Source organism: Marmota marmota, unplaced genomic scaffold, assembly GCF_001458135.2.
Source record: "Marmota marmota marmota unplaced genomic scaffold, marMar, whole genome shotgun sequence".
NCBI classification, from domain to species: Eukaryota; Metazoa; Chordata; class Mammalia; order Rodentia; family Sciuridae; genus Marmota; species Marmota marmota.
The window spans coordinates 479,063-502,971 of NW_026000349.1; the positions used below are offsets into that span (position 1 = coordinate 479,063).

The 23,909-nt window shown below is 36.1% G+C and overlaps 2 protein-coding genes across 2 annotated transcripts in view; both read right to left on the reverse strand.

The window, feature by feature from the left end:
* The window catches only part of LOC107160721 (broad substrate specificity ATP-binding cassette transporter ABCG2-like), a 127,627-nt gene extending 113,219 nt beyond the window's left edge, over positions 1 to 14,408 (reverse strand). Inside the window, exon 1 of the mRNA XM_015507356.2 lies at positions 14,366 to 14,408. Coding sequence (XP_015362842.1) covers positions 14,366 to 14,408 — 43 coding nt within the window. The remainder of the gene's footprint in view (positions 1 to 14,365) is intronic.
* A 466-nt stretch (positions 14,409 to 14,874) lies between these two features.
* Positions 14,875 to 23,909, reverse strand: part of LOC107160722 (broad substrate specificity ATP-binding cassette transporter ABCG2-like) — a 52,627-nt gene continuing 43,592 nt past the window's right edge. Inside the window, exons 11-16 of the mRNA XM_048797470.1 lie at positions 23,670 to 23,759; positions 22,384 to 22,508; positions 20,307 to 20,461; positions 18,029 to 18,118; positions 16,927 to 17,012; positions 14,875 to 15,046 (exon numbers count right to left, since the gene is read on the reverse strand). Of these exons, the coding sequence (XP_048653427.1) occupies positions 14,875 to 15,046; positions 16,927 to 17,012; positions 18,029 to 18,118; positions 20,307 to 20,461; positions 22,384 to 22,508; positions 23,670 to 23,759 (718 nt within the window). The remainder of the gene's footprint in view (positions 15,047 to 16,926; positions 17,013 to 18,028; positions 18,119 to 20,306; positions 20,462 to 22,383; positions 22,509 to 23,669; positions 23,760 to 23,909) is intronic.

A 23,909-nucleotide genomic window follows, 5' to 3' on the forward strand; every position in this document is an offset into this window, starting at 1 on the left:
AGACATCTGAAACCATGAACCACAATAAATCTTTTCTCCTCTGTTTTTATTGTCAACTATATTAGTGATGAAAAACTGACTAAACACAGCATTGTGATGTATTTACATCATCACAATCAAATCACTCACTATTGTTAGTTAAGAAAATACAGAAAGTGTTATTCATGTGGAGGTGAAAGAATGCTTAGGTATAAAAAAAGAACTATGTAAACATTTTGAATGGCAATATCAATAGCAACAGTAATCAAAATTTTTCTGTATAAGGACTTACACTTTAGAATCTACTGTGTGTTAGATCTTGTTCCGAGGGTGTTTCATTTAATTTTATTAAATTCAATCTTTACACTAACCCTCTATTCCTCTCTGTTCCTGCCTCTCAAGTCACCTACATGTATACTTCAGAAAGAGTGTTCATGTAAAATAAAAAATCCTACAAAATACATATTGCATGAAACCCACTGGGCCCTGTTGCTGTTGGAACTGCATCCCATATTCATGATGGGTATGTGACATCACACAGTTCATACAAATCAAGGTAACTCCTTGTGGATCCCCACATCCCCAGAGTATTAATAATGAGCAAAGTTATGAAAGAATTTCAGTATTTAAGGAAGTAGGGGGCAACAACTCTGAAACTAATTTTTCAAGTATCCTATACTAAATAATGGCAGAGTGCAGACCATTCACAATAAAATTTATTGAGCATTTAATCATTTGAGTTGTCAAAAATAATTTTTAACACTTATGGGTTTTTTGTTTGCTTGTTTGTTTTTTACTAGAGAGAGAGTCTACAGAGCTCTCATGTCACCATTTAAGAAGTGGTCTCCAATTCAAATTTTATATGCTTATAAAAGCACTTATATGCTTTTATTTTATTCAAAATAATGGATAATAAGATAGTGCAGTGTTTTCTAGCTGCTTTATTTACTTAATATATTATGAACATAATTCTATTTTATTAAATATTCTGTCACAAATGGTTATCATCACCCCAGGAGCTCCTGCTCTTTTTCCTCTCAGTTCACAGAGGGTGGGAAAGGTGTGGAAAGTGGAGGAAGTTAGAACACGATTAACATATGATGCTCCTGTTCGTGACCCATTGTTAATCTTCTGCACATTATCTATTTTATATAAACTTTGCCTGTGGATCAAATTATTTTTCTCTTTTTCTCATATGGAAATCTAGATGTGATCATTGAGTTTAGGAAAAAACAAAACAAAACACCTTGAAAAGTATACTGAATGATATGCCCAGTTGCCACCCCTGTCTACCCCCACCCCACCCCGCCCCTGCCTGTATCTTCTCAGTTGATCAGGAAGTAGCCTTTAAAAGCTAGCCAAGAACTGCCAAAAGGCTTCTGAGTTTCACTTCCAACCACAAAATCAGTATTGCCATTTTCCAATTTGTGAAGTAACTAGAATTTTTCTTTCCACTCAGGAGTAACTCATGAACTCAATACATGGTTTTCTTTTACGAAAGGATTATTTTTATTTCAACTACTTTCCTAGTGTGATTGTTTTTCAAAAATCAAATAGAGGAGAACTACAAACCACACAATGTGTATGTAGTCATTATTTTAGATTTTATATGAATTATTCAGATTAGTGTTAAGTACTATATTTCTTTGTTAGTCTCTCATGACTAATGTTTGACCAACTATACCCTAATTATTATATTACTTTAATACTTGCTTGAAATGAGATGAGAAAGCAATGAAAGCTCAGAATGGTGTTTCCAACCAAAAATGAGAAAATTGGAAGAATTCTTATATTGTTGTTTTTCAATAACTTGCTTAGTAGAAAAACTTCTCCATTTTTTCTTTCCCATGTATCTCATTACATATGCATCTAATTTTAATGTTACAACTTATTTAATAGGACCCACCAACTACTTTTTTAACTCAGCAAATATGTTTATGTTAAGCAAGATATTAAGAAAGTTTTAAAATTCATGAAGCATTATAAATCTAAAAATCTAAAAATCTTCAGGTTTTTACACAACCTGAAGAATATGGTTTTCAAAAATCAAATGTTCTAGTTACTTTCACTTCATTACTAGACTTTGTAATTCAAATGAAGTTCACTTTAATAAAAAAGGGGGTTTGGTATTAAAAGTTCACCCATTCTCAAAAAATTGTAGTCAGATTTTAATTGTTATCATTGGTGAATGATAAATTTCTGAGGAAAATCTACTTCTCAATAAAAATAAGAATGTTATTTTTCAAACTGTCATTAAAGTGACATACTAGGAGTTAATGGGACAAGCAAGAGAACATTCAGTGTTGGTGAATAACCAATAGAAGAAAGCTTCCTTTTTTTCCAATACTGTGCTTAAATTCACAAGTGGTTCCTTTAATTAGTAACATATGTCAACAACAATCTGTACTGGAAAGAGGAGCCCATAGCCTTTCCAGCTTAGCTTATCTATACAAGTGAAACATACTGTTTCTTTAACATTGTTCCCCATGGCTTCATCTCTGTTTTTAGTTTCTTTTGAACATGTTACACAAAGTTCTTGACTCCTACTCACTGAATATATATATATATAAAATTATATATATATAATTATATATATTATGTATTATATTATTATATGTATTATATTATTATATGTATTATATGTAATATATATTATAATATATATTTAATATGTATTTATATCTATATTTTTGTATGTAATTAGTATGCATAGTATGCTGTTACATGTAAACAAACTTCAATTTAAAGTGGAGCCTTTTTGTGGCATCTATGTATATTGACTATGTGCCATATGATGATTTTGGTCACAACAAAGACTTTATGATACTTACTATGCTGTTTTTTTCACTTACAAAATGTTGCCAGATTATTTCTTTTTACCCATAATTTCAGTACACTTTTCTTCTTGATTCATGGAGAAGTTAGTCTCCATCTAATCCCTATAATCTTTCCATCTGTATGAGAGAAATAATTAATATGTTACATTTGTGAGTCTCCATAAACAATCAAGAATTTCATAATTGTGTAGAGCTGAGCACTTTACTTCTTAATATAGATGACAGAACATTAGATGTATGAATTGTCTGTTTTCTAAGTAAAAACTGTTGAATCATTTATCTTTTATCAGGAGACTTTCAGTAAAGACTTAGACTTTGAAAATGATATCTTTCCTTTCTATATCCAAAAACAACACAATTGACACATTTCCATGTTTATTAAAACCATATAAATATCTTCGGTAGCAATTTAATCTTTATGCATGGGGCTGTCATGAATGGTTTCTTATGTTTATTTCCCTCAGAAGTACAGTGAGACAAGGATACCAGGCAGGGAACGTGGCTTATGTGGGAGGTGGCAGCAGTGGGAACAGTAGAGTGGGGAGGACAGGAACATTTAGGTGTCAGTAAAGGACATACTATCAAGCTGGCTGAGGTGTAGACTGCTGAAGCTGTAAATATTTGGTGAAACTGACAAACCGTGTAGAACACATAATTAAGACTTAACCCACCTAAGGAACAGGACTTTGAGTAGGAAGCTAGTCTGGGTGAATGGTAGAAATTTCCTAGCCCTTCAACAGAACATCTCTTGCTGGCTTCTGAGCAAGAAAAGAGCCACAGGCACAGGTGGTTGAAACTTGGTGGGGATATACTGAAGAGCTGTGTCACAAAGGATTTGGGCAAGAGGTCTACAGTATTTAGTGTAATCACACAAATATTAACTCCAAGGGATTCTATTCTTATATAATACAAGGGAAATGATGCCATATGGAGATGTTACAAAAGACCTCCTTTACAGATCACCCATAACACAAAGAGAAGCTGAAAATATAGGGAAAATAGCGCTAGGCTATTTTCTGGTCTTTCAGCTGAGATTCTGGTCTTCACTCTCCACACCATTTAAGCACACCAAGATGCCTGGTACATGAGCCCACTTTTCTTTTCTTTTTTTTTTTTTTGAATGTTAATGGTCTGTTTTAGAGAAAGATCCATGTGCTGCTTAGAAGAAAGTGTATTTGCTTATTGAAGGATGAAATATTCTATATATGACAGTTAAGTCTGAGTTATTGATTGTATTTTTGAATTCTATAGTTTCTTTGTTCAGCTTTTGTTTGGAAGATCTATTCAGTGGTGAGAGAGGTGTGTTAAAGTCACCCAAGATTATTGTGTTGAGGTAAATTTGACTCTTAAACTTGAGAAGAATTTTTTGATGAACATACATTCTTCATTGTTTGGGGCATATATATATTTATATTTTTTATGTCTTGTTGGTGTATGGTTCCCTTGAGCAGTATGAAATATCCTTCTTTAGCTCTTTTGATTTACTTTGACTTGAAGTATACTTCATTTGATATCAGGATGAAAACCCCTGCATGCTTCCACAGTCCATGTGAGTGGTAGATATTTTCCAGCCTTTCACCTTAAGTCTGTGTATGTCTTTTCCTATCAAATGAGTCTCCTGGAGGTGGCATATTGTTGGGCATTTTTTAAACCAATCTGCTAGCCTATATCTTTTGAGTGATGAGTTTAGGCCATTAACATTCAGGGTTATTATTGAGAGATGATTTATATTCCCAGCCATTTTTGCTTATTTTTGTTATTTAACTTGACTTGGTTTCTCCTTTAATTAGTTTTTCCTTTAGTGTAATATTTCCCTCTGCTGACCTTCATTGTTGTTTTTTGTTTCCTCTTAATGGAATGTTTTGCCAAGGATGTTTTATATTGACAGTTTTCTAGCTGTAAATTCTTTTAACTTTTTTTTAATCATGGAAGGCTTTTTATTTCATCATCATATCTGATGATGTATCCATCATATTTTGCTGGATACAAGATTCTTGGTGGCATCCAGTTTCTTCCAGAGCTTGATATATGTTGTTCCAGGATCTTCTAACTTTCAGGGTCTGGGTTAAAAAATCTGCAGGTGTTCTAATTGGTTTCTCCCTATATATAATCTGATTTCTTTCTCTCATGGCTTTCATATTCTCTCCTTATTCTATATGTTGGGCATTTTGTACATTTGTCATCCTGTAAGCCTCTTTGAGTTTGCTTTTTCCAAATTATTCCTCATGTTTGGAAATTTTTGTGATATTATTTTATTGAATAGATTGTTCATTCCTCTGGTTTGGAATTCTATGCTTTCTCTATCTCATTAACTCTTAAATTTGGTCTTTTTATGCTGTCCCTTATTTCGTTAATGTTCTGCTCATTATTTCTTACCATTTTCACTGTGTGGCCTCCATTCTTTTCAAGATTATATATTTTGTCTTTATTCTCTGATGTTCTGTCTTCCAAGTGGTCTGCTCTGTTGGTAATGTTTTCAATAGAACTTTTAATTTGGATTATTGTTTCTTCTATTTAAAGGATTTCTGTTTGTTTGTTTTTTAGAACCTCTATTACCTCCATTGAAGTATCATTTGCATCCTATATTTGTTTATGTAGCTCTTTGTCGAAATGATTTTTTGCTAGCTGTATTTGCTGTCTTATATCATCCTTTAATTTACAGAACATTTTAACTATGTACATCCTGAACTCCTTCTTTGTCATCTCTTCTACTGTGCTAGCCATGGATTCTAAAAATGTGGTATCTTTGTTTGGGGTACTTTCTTCCCTGGTCTTTTCATGTTGCTCATGTGTCTTCCCTTCTAGTGCTGTGGGTCCAAGGTGTTATCATTTTTACCCTACAGGATTATAGTGATCCTTTAGGGTTCCAATACCTCTCCTTTGAGGGAAGGACAATGTTAACAGATCCGAATATCAACAATATACCACCTATAAGCAATTTGTTGCTATTAAGACATTTACAGTTTGGTCACAATGTACAGAAATGTTGAGTTTGATTATTATCTATAATATAATCAGTAGGGTTGTAAAAGGATTTACAGTTTCTGATGGTGAACAATGAACCTCAGTGGTGAGGCATAGGATGATATGATGAGGAGGCAGGATGTGAGGATATAGAGTTAGTATATCTTAGAAAGTATGAAAGAGAAGTCTAATGAAGAGGGTTAGTAGCAAGAGAATAGACAGGAAATAATTTGGGGTAGACAAATATGTGGGAAGACAATAGAGTACATAAAACAAACACACATATGTATTAAAAAAATAAAGGATGTTTAAATGGTTTAAAAAAAGAATATGCAACACAAGTATAATATACTTTTCAGATAGCTCAGTCCTCAAAGTTCTTAGTTTCATGTATATTGGGGATCTGAGGGCAGGAAATGGGTGGGGGTGGGGAAGCAAAAGAGAGAAAGTAAATCTGGAAGGAAGAAACCAAGATTGTTAATTGTTTTGGTTGGAGACTAGTATCTTTCCTGCTTCCCTTCTCATCCAATAGGTGGGCTTGTCTGTTGTTAGGTGGTCTCACTGCCCTCAGTACGGTGAAGGTAATCAGGGTGGGAAGGCTGGTCCTGGTGTAGGGCACCTGGAAATGAGTTGTGGCACCCACCAGTCCCTGAAGGGAGACTGAACCTCAAGGGTCTCTTTTTGAATCTGCTCGTATGACTTGAGTACCTGGTCCTATCTCCCCCTCTTGTCTGAAGATTTCCCAGTTTCTGGTCTCTCTGTTAGTCTCCAAACTGTTGCACCCTCTCCATCTGCCTTAATAATTCCCAATTAAGGAAACTGTCTCAATGGGCTCCGTTGGATGGTGTCCTGGTCACACTGTGCACCCGTCCCACTGAGAACTGTTTTGTGTTGGGCAGTTATTATGCCAGGTTACTGGCCACTGGGGATTGGAGGGAGTTGGAAACCAGATACCTGGCCAGCTGGAGTTCCAATCTTGGAGCTGCCCCCACTAAAGATGGCAAGGAAGGTGACCCAAGATGGAAGCGGGCTCTTTTCAGCACCAGAGTTTCAGGTCAGGTGGGGGAAGCCAGGTGGTGGTGTTGTACAATGTGTTCAGAGATGAGTTCTGTGGCATGCAGTATTGAGATTTTGGCTGTCTTCAGAGCCTGTGAGATGTCCCCAAGTGCAGGTGGACTACTGCAGGTAGGGGAATATGGCAGTGGCTGCCATGTGGCAAGATGAAGGTGACTAGGGGAGCCCCATGTTGGTAGATGGGGGTCCTCAGGGGAGAGGTGGTCGGAGTCCCTGTGGGTGGACAGATGCTGAGTGTCCTGCATGGGAGCGGAGCAGTGTCTGGGAGTTCTGCACTGGTGCTGATGCCATGATCCTGCTAAGGCATCTGCAAGCCCTGCATGGGCTAGTAGTTGGGAGTTGGGTGTTGGGAGTTGGGAGGGGAGTCTTGCTCTAATGCTGAGGCCTGGAGCCCTGTGCTCTAGTTGAGACCCAGGTCACAGAGTGACACAGAATGTTACCTCCCCTTGGCCTGCAATTTTGGATGGTGACATTGTGTTTTTAATTACTCTCTTTTGCCACTATGAGCAAGCCTGTTCATTTAAAAATGGATAATTCCCCTACATATACATCCTGTCTTTTGCACAATTTTTTTACTCATTAAAATATAATTTTAACCCATGTAATTCCTCATAATCTTACCAGACTAAACTTGGTTGAACAAACACATCATACCCTTATGGCATGCCTCTTAAAACAGAAACAAAAAATGGGACCTAGCCTCTCTCATGTTAATAATTTCTTAAATATTGCTTTATTTAGAGGTAATGCACTCAACATGCAAAACAAAGATCATACTCACAATTGGTCATCTGCCTTGGGTAGCCATTCTATTCCCAAACAACTTTTGCCAAAAATTTATGTAAAATACAGGGATTCATCAAATGCAGGATGGCAAGACCCTATGCTTCTGATAACATGGGAAAAAAGGGATATGCTGTTGTGCTTACACCAATAGGTCCTGTTTGGATTCCAGCATCATGTATGAGACCTGTCAATCATGATTGGCATCAGAGACTTCACAACCTGATTCCCATGTTTCATTTGACCTTGGAGGAGGAGGATTCCACCAAACAAAATGATAATCATTTTCCTTGAAAGAGAAGGAACACTAGAAAAGGACCCTGAGATACTCAACCTCCAGTGACTTGGAGGGATAGAAAATCATTAATAGTCTCAGCCCAACAGCTTTTGACTCAAATGGGGTTGGAATGTACTCTGAAAAATTTGGTTACTGTTTTTTTTTTTTTTCTAAACTTACACAAAACTCTGTGAATGTTTTGATCCTTATTATAATGTTGTTTTGCTGTTGTATATACTCTAGCTGTGGTAAATTCAGTAAAATCAGACTCTTTAATGTCTAGAGCCCACTATAATATCTGGGTTCACCCAGCTGAAATTGTTAATTAATCTGAGATTTGTGTTCACCAAGACATTATGTGGAAAGTATATTGGGCTCCTATCTTCTTCCTGTGTGCTGCTCTACACAAAAAATTATGAATATGACAATGTCCTCCAAAATAGGTATCCAAAGGCTCATATCCTACAGAGATTCTTATAATTTGGGAAGCCCTCAACATGCCAAGCCTTCCATGCTATGATGTTACTTACACCCACTGTTGCCTTAATTGCAACTGACACTTGTGCTGAGTTTCACAACTGTATATGCATATGTGTTTCTTTGGGAAAGCCCCATTTAACTGTACCAAGGTGGAGCTCAATATGTATAGATATGTCATATCCATACATACCATACATACATACATACATACCCTTACCACCAGGATGGTTCTTGTGGAACATATACCTTCAATTATATCCCTGCTAATAAGTCTCATGTTACCCATTGTTGCTTAGCAGATTGATTGTGTTTCTGCCATCCTCACAGGATTTGATAGGCCACCATCCTGAACAACACATCCAAAAAAGAATATTCCCTTTAATAAAAATTGTGATGATTCAGTGAGGCTTCTCTCTAAGACAGAATTCGCTGCTTTGATATTTTCCATGTTGGGCATCCCTGGACTGGCTGTTGAGGCTTACAAAACATTCATGAAATTGGCCTGTGTTATGTTAGAAAATGTCAATCATATGTCTAGGACAATCACCATGTTAAATGAAGAGCAAAAGCAATACTGTCAAGCCATTTTTGATACTTGTGCTGCAATTGATTATTTGTTATTGTTACTTCATAGAGGCTGTAGTGAGTTTAACAATATGTGTTGCTTTAACATAAGTGATAATAGCAAATCTATTTCAAAGGACTTAAATTACCTTAAAAACTTCATTGAAAAGATCCAACAAGATGATGGAGGCTTAAATTTATTGGACTGGTAGCTTCATGGTTACCCAATTTTATTAGATTAAACAACTATTCATAAGTGGGTATTTACTAATACTAGGATTGTTATGTTGTGCTTATTGCTGTCAATCCCTACCCTATTTTTTGCCTCCACCAATATCAAAGAGAAAACAAGTGTTATTTATCCCAAAGGCCATACAACAAAAAAGGGGAGCTGTAGAGTTCTGACCATGGAAATATATCAGTCAGCATTCCTCTGGTGAGCAAACTTCTGAGAGGTAACAGGTGCTCTCTTTCCCATGGTTGGAATATTTTGCAGTCTTTCCCAGGTACTCTTGAGATAACCAATGTGTTCTTGGCCAGAACACATGTCTAATGAAAGCAAAACATCTTATTCTGTGATCAAAAGTAACATATTGATATAAATAAAGCCAGCAGCTCAGACAAGCAGCCCTTTTACCACTTAGTCTTTGCTGCCTCTGCATCTTGCTTCTTTCTCCTTTTGCTTTCCTTCCAAGAAGGAATGTCTCACATATTTCCATCTGAAAAACAAGGTTTGGGTATTTCTCTCTGGCCTGATTCCTGTTTATTGTGGATGCTCATGGAGTTTTATTCCTGCAATTTCCAGCTACTTGCACAAGAGTTAGCTTCCTTTAGATTTGGAGAAGGCCTGAAAGGAGAAAAGTAGAAAGTGGTGTGGTTCAGGCTTAAGGAGAGATAGTGTCATAATGAGCTCAGCCCACATGGAACTGCCCACCACAGTTGCAACCAAAAGTGGAGGTGTCCAGAGGAGATATGACAGTACCAACAGTACTAACTTTTTCCCACCCCTGACATCATTCAGATCCACTCGATTATGTTAAGTCCTTTCTGCAATATTTGAGACACTAATTGTAATTTCTAGAAAATAGCACAGAGGGTTCATGGAACTAGCTGGTTTCTATTGTTGCTGCTAGTGACAGGCTCTGATCACAACTCTTCTCTCCTATGCCTTTCTTTCTAGAAGATCCTCATTCTTTGCCAGTACTTCAGCTCTACTAAGTTGCTTGCCTGGCACAGTGATCCATACCTTTAAACCTAAGGGCTTAGAGTCTAGGCTTATATGCCCCTACCAGCATGAGGAACAAGTTTCCTCTACAAACTCTATCCATTGTGTAACTGTAACTAGAGCCTTTCAGGTGACAGGGATGACCAGTATTATAAGTTCTTTTTTTTTTTTTTGCTGCTGTTCTAGCAGTATGGAAATCTCAAAGTGACTAAGTGACAGACACTGTCAGATTCCATAGAACCTCTCCTTTATTTCCAGGTGTCCCTGTCCCCTGACTCTTTAGAATTCAGAACCCCTAATACAGGAGGTCCTAAATCTACAGAGACACAAGTATAAGTTATAAAAATTATAATAGTATGGAATGTTAATGGAAATAATATTATGAGAGGGAAATATTGCTTGATTCATCAACCTGAGTATTCCAACTATTGGAAAAAAACTATTGATTTAATGTAGAGGCCTACAAGCTTATATAAACAGATTTTAAATATTTTAGGCTTTGTAGGTTTCAATGTTCTTCATCAAAACCATTTTGCTATTGCAGACAATACAAAACCATTTCTGGAAAGGTAATACCTCCATAAGTATCTAATGCCCAAGATAGTCTATACATATACATATAAGAAAAAAAATATATACATATAAGAAAAAATTGTGTTATTGCATGTAATCAACTTGCCACCAAGTTGAAAGATAATCTGGTCTCCAAAGGTCAGGATTATACTAAGAACTTGGTGTTACCCCCTGCTATTTCAAGCTCAAGCATCAGATGTGGTCATGAGTATATCAACCTTGGTGAGAGCCCAGCATCATAGTACCTGTGAAAGTTCCATTCCTGCCACCTTGACATTCTGTTATAAATACCATTGAACAAGCACTGGAGTAGGCCAAAGATATTTCATAAATGAGTGTTGCTACTTTTTACATCCATGGATGCAATAAATGTTAATAAAATTAAAACTTAAAGATTGTGGAGGATGAATTCAAAGACAAGGAAAGAGGTATATATACTTACTTTTAAACATCATTTTTCCAAATATCTCTCTTCAGAAAATTTTCCCCTTCTTCCGTCTCACCCCCCAACACACAAGGAATCTTCCATGGCCTCAGTTTTCTTGAAGTCATGCTTGATAATCTGACAAGAGTACCTGAACTATAAATAGCAACTAGCATTCATTTATTCTGTGGTTTATTGTGTTCCATTAACAAAATCAACTGGCCAATGCATTCTATATTAAATCTTACATCTAATAAAATGTCAAAAATATTTATAAGAATATATGCATTCTTAAGTAACTTTTCAAGAAGTAACATTTTGTTATTTATCTTATGAAAAATAAACTCACACTTTAAAAAATGTTGTTGTAATGAATTTTATTATGTATTTTAATACAATAAAAATATAAAAAGGCAAAATTAAAATAAAAGAGAGGACAAATATAAAAGAATATGTTTACATTCTTATTAATTGAAAACATAGCATTAATAATTTTGTTTTTTCAAATAGGCATATTTTGTGAATATTTCTAGTAGGCATATTTCTCTCTACTGAAGATGTTTGAACATAGGTATCTGTGAGTGAGGCATGATTACATATTAAAAGACTGAGTCAAAACCAGTAAAATTGGTGGATATGCACTGCTACAGAACAAAAGAGATAGAACACAAAGGTAGTGGATACAATACCTATGGGGATCTTAATATGTATCAGTCTAGGATACTTTGGCAAGTGAAGAATGGTCCTAAAGAGTATCTCACAACAGATGTAAGCCTAACACAAGAAAACAAGAAATATGAAAAACAAACTAACACAACACCCCTAAAGTTCAGCAACTGACCCCAAAGATATTAAAGTGGATGACATATCAGATGATAAATTTAAGAGAATAATTATAAAAATGATCAATGAATTCCAAGAAAACACGGAAAAACAATTGAAGAAATGAAGGAAGCCAGTACAGATTATGAATGAGAAATTTAATAAGGAGATAGAATTTTTGAAAAAAGAACCAAACAGAAATCTTAGAAATAAAATAAATGATAAATTATATAGTGTGTGCAGTTGAAAGCCTCTCTAATAGTGTAGAACATGCTGAAGACATAATATCAAAGTTAGAAGACAAAGTGGCCAGCCTTCAACATTCAGACAGCATTATAGAAAAACAAAAAAAGTAACTATGATCAGAATATACAAGAACTGTAGAACAACATGAAGAAACCAAATTTAAGAATCACTGGAACTGAGGAGTACTGTGAGATGCAGGCTATTGGAATAAATGAAGTTTTGATGGAAATAATAAAAGAAAATTTTCCAAACCTTCAAAGTGAGATGCACATCCAGCTACAGGAGGCATGTAGAAAAGATTAAAAAAAATAACAACCCCTCTATGACACATTATAATAAAAATGCCTAATGCACAAAACAAGGATAGACTTATAAAAGCTTCAAGAGGAAAATGTCACGTCACATTTGGATGCAAATCTATCAGAATCACTTCTGATTTCTCAGCACTCACTCTATAATGGAATCTTCCATGGCCTCAGTTTTCTTGAAGTCATGCTTGATAACCTGACAAGAGTACCTGAACTATAAATAGCAACTAGCATTCATTTATTCTGTGGTTTATTGTGTTCCATTAACAAAAATAAACCACTCAAACTTGGAACAATATGTTGGAATACGTTCCAAGTCTGAAAGAAAATAACTACAAACCAAGACTTCTATATCCAGCAAAACTACTATTCCAAATCAAAGACAAAAGTAAAATAATTCCTGACTACAAAATCCATCACTACAGAACTTACTTAAGGAAATACTCCACATAGAAGTAATAAAAAACAAGCCTCAGAGCTCACAAAAGAACAAATCTCACTGAATATTTTAGTGAAGGAAAAATGGGACCAAATTAAACATAGAGATAAATCAAAATGGAAGGAATTAATAAACATCTCTGTACAATAATACTGAATGTAAATGGTTTAAACTCTGCAATTAAAAGACACAAGCTGGGGAAACAGACTAAAATGTTGCTTGCAAGATCTGTCCCTTACGGGCAAAAATAGCCATAACAAAAAAATGGAACTTGATATACCATGCAAATGGAATCCAAAAACAAGTACAAGTGGATACTTTCATATCTGACAAACCAGATTTTACCACAAAATTAAATTAGAAGAGACAAAGAAGGTCACTTTTTATTAATAAAAATAATAATCCAACAAGATGTAACAAAAATAAATATTTATATGCAAAATGTGGGTGCAACTAGTTAGACAGAAAAGACGCCACTGAAATTGAAGCCCCAGACGGACCCCATATCATAATACTTGGTGATTTGAACACACCTCTCTCCCAATTAGATAGGTCATTCATATATTAAAAATTCAAATACAACCTCATAGTAAATGGGGAAAACTTAAAAGCATTTCCTTTAAAGTCTGGCACCATACAAGAATGTCCACTCTCACCACTCCTATTTGATATAGTGCTAGACATTCTAGCCTAGCCAGAGCAATTTGGCAAGAGAAGGAAATAAAAGTGATAAAACTAGGAAAGAAAGAAGTTAAAATATCACTGTTTGTAGGTGGTATGATACTATACCTAGAAGATCCAAAAACTCCATCAAATGACTGCTAGAGGTAACAAATTTGGCCAAATAGCAGGTTACAAAGTCAGTATACAAAAATAAATAACTTTCCTGTATAAAAACATTTGCATAATACTGGTAAATATTTCCTCATTCCTGGTAAAGGCAGCTTGGGGAGATAAATGAGATATACAAGTGGCAGGGGGACCTAGTGTAGATGGGGGGACCTTGTATACTTATCTAAGTACAACTTATTAAACCACAAGTGTAACGTTTTCAGAGCTGAGAGGACCTTGGATATGATAAAATCTGGGTCTGGTGAGTTCTTCAGGGAGATGTCTCTTCAGGTGCTGCTGTGGTGGGCCAGGCAGGGCCAGATATGTAGCATAGCAAGTTTCCACAGGAGATTTGGATGCAACCTGATTATACACCATTGAACCATGCCAGGAAGTGAAGTGACTTCAGAGCAGAATGTCCCAGAAATGACACAAGAGTCATGTCTCCAGACCCCTGGTCCTCTACCACCTGTAGCCCAAAGCACCCAGCCAAGACTCCTAAGCTCTAACAATTCCATTAGGTAAGTATCAGTAAATACCATCAACCTCAATAGGCTTATCAAAGACATGTTTTTCAGTCATCATGACTTTTCTTATCCCAAAATAATACTGGTTTTTCTAACATATTTTAGATTTAATACTTCCCATAAAGCATTCATACATCTGTTACTAAACAATGTCAGATTAGAGATTCATAGCCTATTAAAACTGGAGGACTATCAACTGGCTTATTCATTTTGAAGATCAGAATACTGATACCAGAGACATTAGTAACCTGACAAGCATTTCTAGAATTCAATTTTCCTTTTTTGTCAATAAAATAGACTATGTTTTTTCTTCCTGGTCTGTAGAGATGAACTAGTATGCAATGCATAATATTAGTAATTTTGACTTGGGTTCTTTTGTGTATAATGCAGTCTATTGGATTTTTCTGAATGTTTCTATTGAAAATAATTGTTGCTATATAACAGTGTAATGGCAGCTGACCACAAGACCACAAAAAGTCTTCATCACATACTTAAAATCAATCCTTTTGAAGAAGGGTAATTCATAGTAAATTAAAGGGGAATTTAAGGATATTTTTTTTAAGAAATACCAGTTTTAAGTAGGTAATTGTGAGGAAGATAATAATCATACAAGTCAAACTCAGGAGATTCTTCCATAAGCCCCAAAGTGAGATATCGATGCCTTGGATTGTCAAGAATTCTTCACCAGTACATCTGAAATTCAAGAAAAAAAAAACTAAATTCCTAGCATCTGTCAAATTTTACTGAATACATTCCCTTTTCTTTTGTTAAAGAAACCTATAGTTTAACCAAAATCATTAGGAGTTAGCCTTTCATATATAATAGCTAAAATCATTGAGTGCTTAAATTTTGCTACTATGCTAAACAACTTGCACCTAATAGTTTAGTTATATCTTAAAACAATCCAAGGGGATATAGATATACACATTTAAAAGAGGAGGGGAGTAGACTTAACAACTTGACCAAGCCTACAGATATACACTGTGGAGTAAATTTCTAGCCTCTTTTATTTACAAATCTATAGTACTGCTGTCTTCAAAGGAAATATCCCGTCTGATACACTTTCACTTACTTCTAATGGGACACCTTCAGTTTTACCTAATGACACCTATGGCCCTTGCTAAGATGATCAAAGCTCCACACAGATCTGCTCACCCACAAGACAGCCATCCTAAAAACATAGGTTAAGCATTGTAAAACTAGGACAGAGGGGAAGCAAGAGTTTCCAGCCAGAGTCATGTCTGTTGGCTCTTTGACCAAGACTGTGAAGAGCATCACAGATATTCAGCTCCAGAATGTCATCTGCAGTCCCAGGAATCAGACTTAGGGCTGAAGTACCAGCTGAGCACAGCAGGAAGCACCATTCCTGCCATTGGTAGAAAAGCACGTGATACTAAAAATGCCTAGTGTAGCTACAACAGTCACCTGCTGCCATTTATGTGCTATTGTTCCATGTCTTGGAATTTAGCAGTTATAAAAACATCTGTGCCCTCTCTTTGCTGTAAGAGGAGCTTCATCCTTCCTCTTGTGAGGATAGGGTCCATGTAAGCATGAAGCCTGTGGTGGCTCTTCCTTATTTGTTCCCACTTTCCCTGTCTACTTTATTCTGACAAGCAACCTTGCACCAATTTTGTGTTACAAAAATGCCATGCACAGATCAAACAAAAGAGAGTAGAAAGGTAAGGGAAAGTCCTCTTCACAGATTTTCTGGTTGGTATAGAATTATTTCTCTACTATTTGAAATATCCAGGAGAGTTTTAGTATTCTAGCATTCTCATTCTCTCTCTCTTTTGTTAACTTAAGCATCAAAGTCAAATCATTTTCAATCATTGAAAAAGTAAGCATTATCAAAAATTTAAAGCAAGATCCTTTAATTTTATTAATGACATTATATGAAAATAAGACTTCCTTCTCAATTTACTGAAATAATATTTTTTCTTTAAAGGGTATTTCCTTTGATAGGTAGTATTCAGTTTACACACACACACACACACACACACACACACACACACACAGAGAGAGAGAGAGAGAGAGAGAGAGAGAGAGAGAGAAAGAGAGAGAGAGAAAAATAAACAAAAACAAAAACTGAGCAGCCTTTGATTTCACGACAGCTCCAACATATGTGAACAAAGGGAAGAGCCAGGACCTGGGGGACAATGTTCATTCAGTTGATGCTATCACTGCCCTGTTAGTTCTTACTGCTATCCACAGGCTAGGCTCATAGATACTATATGATCCATTCAGTCCAGAGATTATGAACCCTTGCTAAATTATTGAAACACCTATTTCAACTTCAAATGTTCTGAAAAATAAGAATTCAATCTCACAATCAAAACATTAAAATAATTTTTCAAAAGGGGGAAACAAACATTTCTCCACATTTATTACAACATTGACTGTAGTGGAATATAAGTACAGCATGTTCACATGCATTAGTATACAAGGTCTCACTTTATGAGTGGGAAAACTTACATTCAGAAAGATTCATTGAGCTTGGGCTCTAAACCCAGGGCACTTTCTATATCTTATCATAGTGGTAAGAAATCTCATTATGACATGGAATGGAAACTTACATCACATAGCTGGCACAGCCACTGATTTCTGTTACATTGAGTTCTGGACAGAAGTTTTGTCCCAAAAATTCATTATGCTGCAAAGCCTATATAAGGGGGACAATACAAGATAAAAGGTTGTGAATTTCAAAAGTGTCCAGGTACAGAAGTGCATACCCATAATCCCAGATGGTGGGGAAACTCAGGCAGGAGGATGGCAAGTTCCAAGATAACCTGGGCAACTCAAGGTAAGGAGACTTGTCTTAAAAAATAAAAAGTGCTGGGGAAGTAGCTCAGTGGTAGGGTGCTTGCCCAGTATGCACAGGACTCTAGGTTAAACTCTTACTGAAAAAAGAAAAAGTTGCCAAAGAATTATCACAATTATGTCCTCAAGCTTAATCTCCATTGCTGTTTCTAAAAACATACCAAGTCTTACACTCACAGCCTTTTTCACAGCATAGCAGCTGATATATTTGCCCTGGTAATCAAGAGGCCTAGGTCTGGGATGTTGCTTCTCATTGTAAAAAAGGGAGATCTCTGGCTAGATAAGCCAAGCTTCCTTCTTCTCCTTCAATTTTATAATCCCGTAAAAACCAAAATTAAAATAATATGATAGTGCTTAGTGAACATTGTCAGTTTATAATAACAATGTTATTATAAATGACAGTTTATAATAACAATGTTTCCTCATTTGTTTTCATCAAAAACTAGTTGTAATTATGGGAGTTAGAAATTTGGTTATACTGTATTGAGACAACAGCTTCCTTTGGAGCTGATTAACTTGCCAATATGGCTCTGGGTATTAGACAGTCTTCTTATTCTCTTTAAATTCAGCTTTCATTATTAACAATGTGCTCCAGTCTCCCTTCCTCCTAATGATTCCCTTATTGGACTAAAAAACAAAATATCTATTTCATTTATTAGTCAATTTTTTCTATTTACTAGATTTCTCCCCACACTTCATCTTCCTCAAACAGTGAAAAAACTGGGAATACCCCAGGTGCCTCCCTGAAAGACAATTCCTGGATGGGAGAGGTTCATAGTCCATAGCCATAGATCTGGTTTTATTTTCATTGTTCTCACTTTGGGAACTCTGTCACAATGGCAGATAAGAACATTTTACCATATACCCATAATGAGGAATACTCAAGTATTCAAGCCAGGATAGCCAAGGTGTCATGGTTCCAAAATTCACTGAAATACCCAACAAAACCTACAAAAAGCAAAACCAAGTGTCAATCAGTTCAGTGTTTTTATGAGGAACTCTAGATAAGACCCTACACAAGAACTCTACAACCTTCTAAACATTTCTGCTAGGACCTACTCTTTCTTGAAATATCTTCCACTTACTCTTAAATACTGATTTTGGTCCTTTACATGTATATACCTCTGTATAGCTAAGGCAGTTTATGATATTTAGTGAAGAACAATATACCTGTAATCTATATTATATATTCCACTTATTTCAGGAGACTCTTTATTATCAAGACTCTGTCCTTAAATTTCTATGCAACTGTATACAAAGAAAGATTAAGTAGTAAGTTCATCCCTTGGTATCCAAAAGGAATTAGTTCCAGGAGCCCCCAGCAAGTCCCATCCACAGATATCAAAATCTGACAATGCTTTTATCTCTTATTACTAAAATAGCATAACCTTTGCATAGAACCCTGCATATCTTTTATGTTTAAATACGCACATTCTGTATATTTTAAATCATTTACATATTTCTTTTGATACATAATACAAGTCAACCATCAAGGAAAAATTTTATACTTTATAGTGTTGGAACCAATGACAAGAAAAGAAAAAGTGTACATATTCAGAGACATGTTTTGTATTGAAAAATTCTGATTAATGATTGGTTGAACCTTTGGATGTGGAACCCATGGACATGAAAGGCTGATGGTACTGACAACTTAAATTGTACCACCATTATCTTCCCCCTTCATGAACCTGGACATCTAGAACAAAAACCAGAAGAATCCTGAGCATCACATGCTCCTCTCTACTTCTACACAATAATAAGATTTATCTTTTACAAGGATTTGCATTTTGTGCCCATGCTATAGGAATTATTTAGGATTCAAAATGCTTGCATAAATACTCCAAAGGCCTAACACTTAAAAAAAAAGAAAAAAAGAAAGAGTAACATGCTGAAGTTCAGCAGAACATGCAGTCAATACTTCCAATTTAAGCTACCATAAAACAGTCTCATGGTGGAAATGCCAGGAAAAACTACTAGAGATAAACAAGAGACAGCTATGAGGTTCACATAACACTTATCCTAACTGGTGTGAAGTGCACTGGGATATGCAGAACAATGACTATGTAGAAGTGTGTCTGCATATATGTTTAGACTGGACCTAACTAAGTGTTTAGCATATAAGTCAGCATCTCTGAGTTAAATGTGGTTTTATGACTGATTTTTTAATTTCCATATAGAATTCTTTACACAACAATTAGTCAAAGCATCAAATCAAACAAAACTTCTTCATTTATTGAATGAGGTATTATTTGCAGTATGACAGTGTAGAAACTGTAATCAAGATTTATCCCTTTCTCAATGATGTACATTGTAGTTGCCAAATTCATAAATGGAAGAATTAAACTTTGGCACAAGATTATGCTAAATATGTATCATTGGAAGATATCTCCTCCTACTGTAACAGAAAAGATGTGTGTATTAATCGTTGATGCAATTGGAAGAAGTTTGGTAACTAATTATATGCTGATTCATCATATTGAGTGCAAAATTTAAGGCATATAAGATTAAAACTAAGTAAACATTAAAAACAATCAAAAGATGTACAGAAATATGTTGATATAGATCATCCAGGAACCCACAAGGGAGGGAACCTAGCACTGTGGACTTTGGATTTTCCAGTGCTTTCAATACTTCTTTTCAAAATATAAGAGGTACTCCAGTTAGATTTCTCATGCCACACACTGTTAAACTCCTCAAGGATCTTCACTTTTATCTTGAAGCCTACATAATCCAACAAATCATCTCTGCTGATTACAGAGCTGGTAATTCTCTAACACCAGCATGAAGATCAGGCACAGAACTTGTTGTTCTAATGAGGGAATTGGCCAATCATAATTCTTATGGGTTTTGAGTTTCCAGTTTACCAAGGTTTCATAATATGTCACCCAGAAGTATTTTTAAAAGCTCATTAGTGAGTATATGGTTAAAAGTTATAGTAACAAAATTAGGATACTAGCACAAAAAACTGGATAAGGGCCAGGAGGAAAGCAGCACATTCTCTAATATCAACTGTATGGCCTTGAGAAAACATTGGAGTCCTGTACAAAGTCCTAAAAGCAGGTTTTACAGGACAAGTGAAGAAGCAGGAAGGAACAAGGTACAGATTCCCTCTCAAAGCAGTACAGTTCACACTCACCATCATAATCCCCAAATAGACATTCACAAAAATTGTCTCTAGGTCCATCGTCTTCTCACCTGCTCCCAGGACAAGTGCCATGGTACCAGTGGCATAAGCCACCAGCAAAACAATAAATATCAGCATGAAAAAAGCACCCACATCTGGTTTCAACACTTAGAAGGAAAAGAAAGGGTCAGTCCAGCTTCCTAGGTCACCTTGTATTTGAGATTGTTTGTTTTGCAAATAACACTAAACATTCTGATAAACTAATATCAGAATGAAAAATGTCACTTACTCTACAACTATCATTATTGTTTCCTTCCATGTAACCACATGAAGTTATCACACAATTTTCTTTTATTTTACATTTACTGCAAAAATACTTTTCCATGTAACATCTATGCGCCTTTATGTGAAACAATGCACAATTTCTGAGTTGCTGAGCCAGAGAGATATAGGCAACACAAATGGACCAAATTCTACTGTCATAGGAAATTTCTCAAGAGCACATTCAAGTAAACTGACATCTCCACATTGTTTATTGTTTTTTATAAATGCATTAGTGAAGAAACTGGGATCAGAATTTTATGATCCCACAGTGGGAGGAAAAGGGGAAGTAGTATGGACTGAACAAGAGCAAATTAAATTCTATGATTGTATAATTATGTCTACATGAACCGCAATATTATTTATAATGATAAGGTACTAATAAAACATTAAAAAATACCTGGGGTAAGGAAAAATGCCCCCATAACCTGAGTCCTTCTAGACAGTCTGATTGAAAATGGGCTAAATTAAGTTTCCTAAAGTACTCTATAAATTATACTGAGTTAATGATCTGGGTCATCCCATCTGAGGATTTTGGAACAGTTGCAAGAACACTGATCAGAAGCCTGGGGGTCTAGATTTCATGATTAATTCTTTTTTCTTTTTCTGGGGTACCAAGGATTAAACTCAGTGGCACTCTACCACTGAGCCACATCCCCAGCCCTATTTTAATTTTATTTAGATATAGGGTCTCACTGAGTTGCTTAGTGCCTCAGTTTTCTTGAGGCTGGCTTTGAATTCATGATCCTCCTCCCTCAGCCTCCCAAGCCACTGGGATTAGGACACTAGCACAAAAGACTGGATAAGGGCCAATCACACCATGCCCTGATTGATGAATTCTTTATCACACACCTGATTTTCTAAATGGAAGGCTTAAACTCTATCAGTGGTTCTTATCCTGTAGTATGCTGTCACAAACAGATATTTCTTGTGTGTGTGTATGTGTGTGTGTGTGTGTGTGTGTAAGGGGGTGGTGGAAATTCTGATATAGTACCTGAAGTGAAGCCTGAGCCTAATGCACAAAGGAATCTGTCTACAGCCATCAAATACGTATTTTTATTAAATGAATAAACACCAAAGTTACCAACTTTGTTTCTATGACTAGAGAAGAAGAGAGAGAAAGAATATGTGTGTATATTGATTTTTTAATTCCTCCCATTATATACCTTTACATAAGGATATTACCAATCTGTATTTTATCTCTACAGAGATATATGCAGATACAGAGAAAATGTTGATAGATAAGCCATATCTTAGCTCCTCTGGCATAGCCACAAATAGTTTTATAAATTTATTTCATATTTGTATATGACATATCTCTCAGTAAACTGCAGTTTTATAAATAGTTTTAAATTTGGCTGGCCCAATCATAGGGTGCATACTTGCAATCCCAAGTGTCTGGGAAGCTGGGGCTGGAGGATCCCAAGTTCAAAGTAGGCCTGGGCAATTTATCAGGACTCCATCTCTAAACAAAATAAAAATAAAATGGCTGGTGATATAGTGGAGTGGTATAGCAATTACCTCTCATATTCACACTATGGGTTCAAGTCCTAGTAGCAATTAAAAAAAAATTGGTTGGGAAAACAACTTGACAACAATACCATTGATAAACAGTTATTTTAGAGAGTGAACAATGTGTACATGTACTTCCATAGCTTACATACAGCTTGGTTTGTAGTTTTAATAACCATGAACCTGCTCACAGAGAGAAATGAGCATCACCTCATATTCAAGACTAAAGACACATCTTCTTCATCTTGCTACTTACGTAACATGAAGTATAGTATAGAAGTAAATATAATAGTTGGAAACAACCTCCTGGGTATTAATTCAGCTAACAGTTCTCCAAAGAAATAAGGCAACACTCTGTAGTATCCACTGATGTGCTCATGTCTGGGGAGGAAAGAAAAAGCTTGCCACACACCCCAGATTAGTTCAAGAAGACTCAGCCCAGAAGAGGTGCTGCTCTGCAGACTCCTGCTGCCACCAGATCTGACACTGCAGCTGCCCACAGGATCTAGTCTTATTTCCCACACCCTTCTCCACCTACAGCCTCCCTGGGGCATCAGCCCCCAATACTCTTGCTGTGCCCCTCTCTCATGAAGCACCCCTCCTGCTGCCACCCACTCTGGCCCATATCAAACCTCCAGGGACAGAGTCTGCACCTCCTCACTCTCCTCAGAGACTCTGTTTCTCTTCTGAGGCTAGCTGTGCCTGAGAAGTGGCACTTGAGGAGCTAATCCCAGTGTAACAGAAGCTTCTCTTCTCCCCACTTTGAGTGTAAAGGCCCCAATGCACCTGAAGACTTTTTAAAACTCTTTATTTCTATTCTCAGGTTAAAAGCAGAAAAAGCCTTCTTCTCAATGATCACACCTCCAACAAGCAGCCATGTCAGCTACCAAATCCTCATCTTTCCTCTTCCTAACATCTTTCTCCCATAATTCCAAATGCTTCTACCAGTGTCCTTATTTCTTCCCTCTCTGAGGATTCCTATCCTTGGCATATAAGTATAGGCAAATCTCTTTCATTTTTGAAAAATAAAAGAGACAAAATCAGTCTGCTTCTTACTGTAAGGCTGCCCTCTGAGTCTTTCTACTCCTCCATCCACTGAGGGCTAAACTAAGTCACATTCTTTGCCAATTTTATTTCCCATTTCTTATTTGCTGGTGATACCATCACTTACTTCCAAGCACCTGATTTTTTTTTTGCAAGTGTCACAATGACCTGTTATTCCCTAAAATATAAAGATACTTTTTACTTTGTTCATTGTTTGCTTTTTATGCAGCATTGGGATTGGCTGCTCATATCAAACCAAAAAACTCTCTTTCCTTTAGTGTCTGGCTCCACATACTTTTGATTTTTTTACTCTCCTATAAGTGCATTTTCTCAGTTAATATTGGTAATCCCAAGCTGTATCTCCAAAGTTCACACTGTGCATGGTAAGTATACACAAGTTATGGCAATCTCCAAGAGCATATCCTTGTCCTCATTCTGGAAGTGACCTGACTGACCAACAGCTACCAATTTCCCTTTCTGAAACAGAGAGCTACTCACTTAAACAGTTTCTTCTGGAGCTCAAAGATCTCCCCAGCAGTCACACTGCTGAAACACTGGAAGACAATCAGCACATAGAGTGCCCAGGCCCTGCCAGGACAGAACAGGAACAAAAGTATTACGGTAAACTCAATGTCATCAGCTCAGTTTTCTACCCACAAACTCTTTCCACAAATGACATAACATTAAATAGATTTTTTTTCTTTAAAACATTTAGACATGTTCTGGTTAAAACTGAGA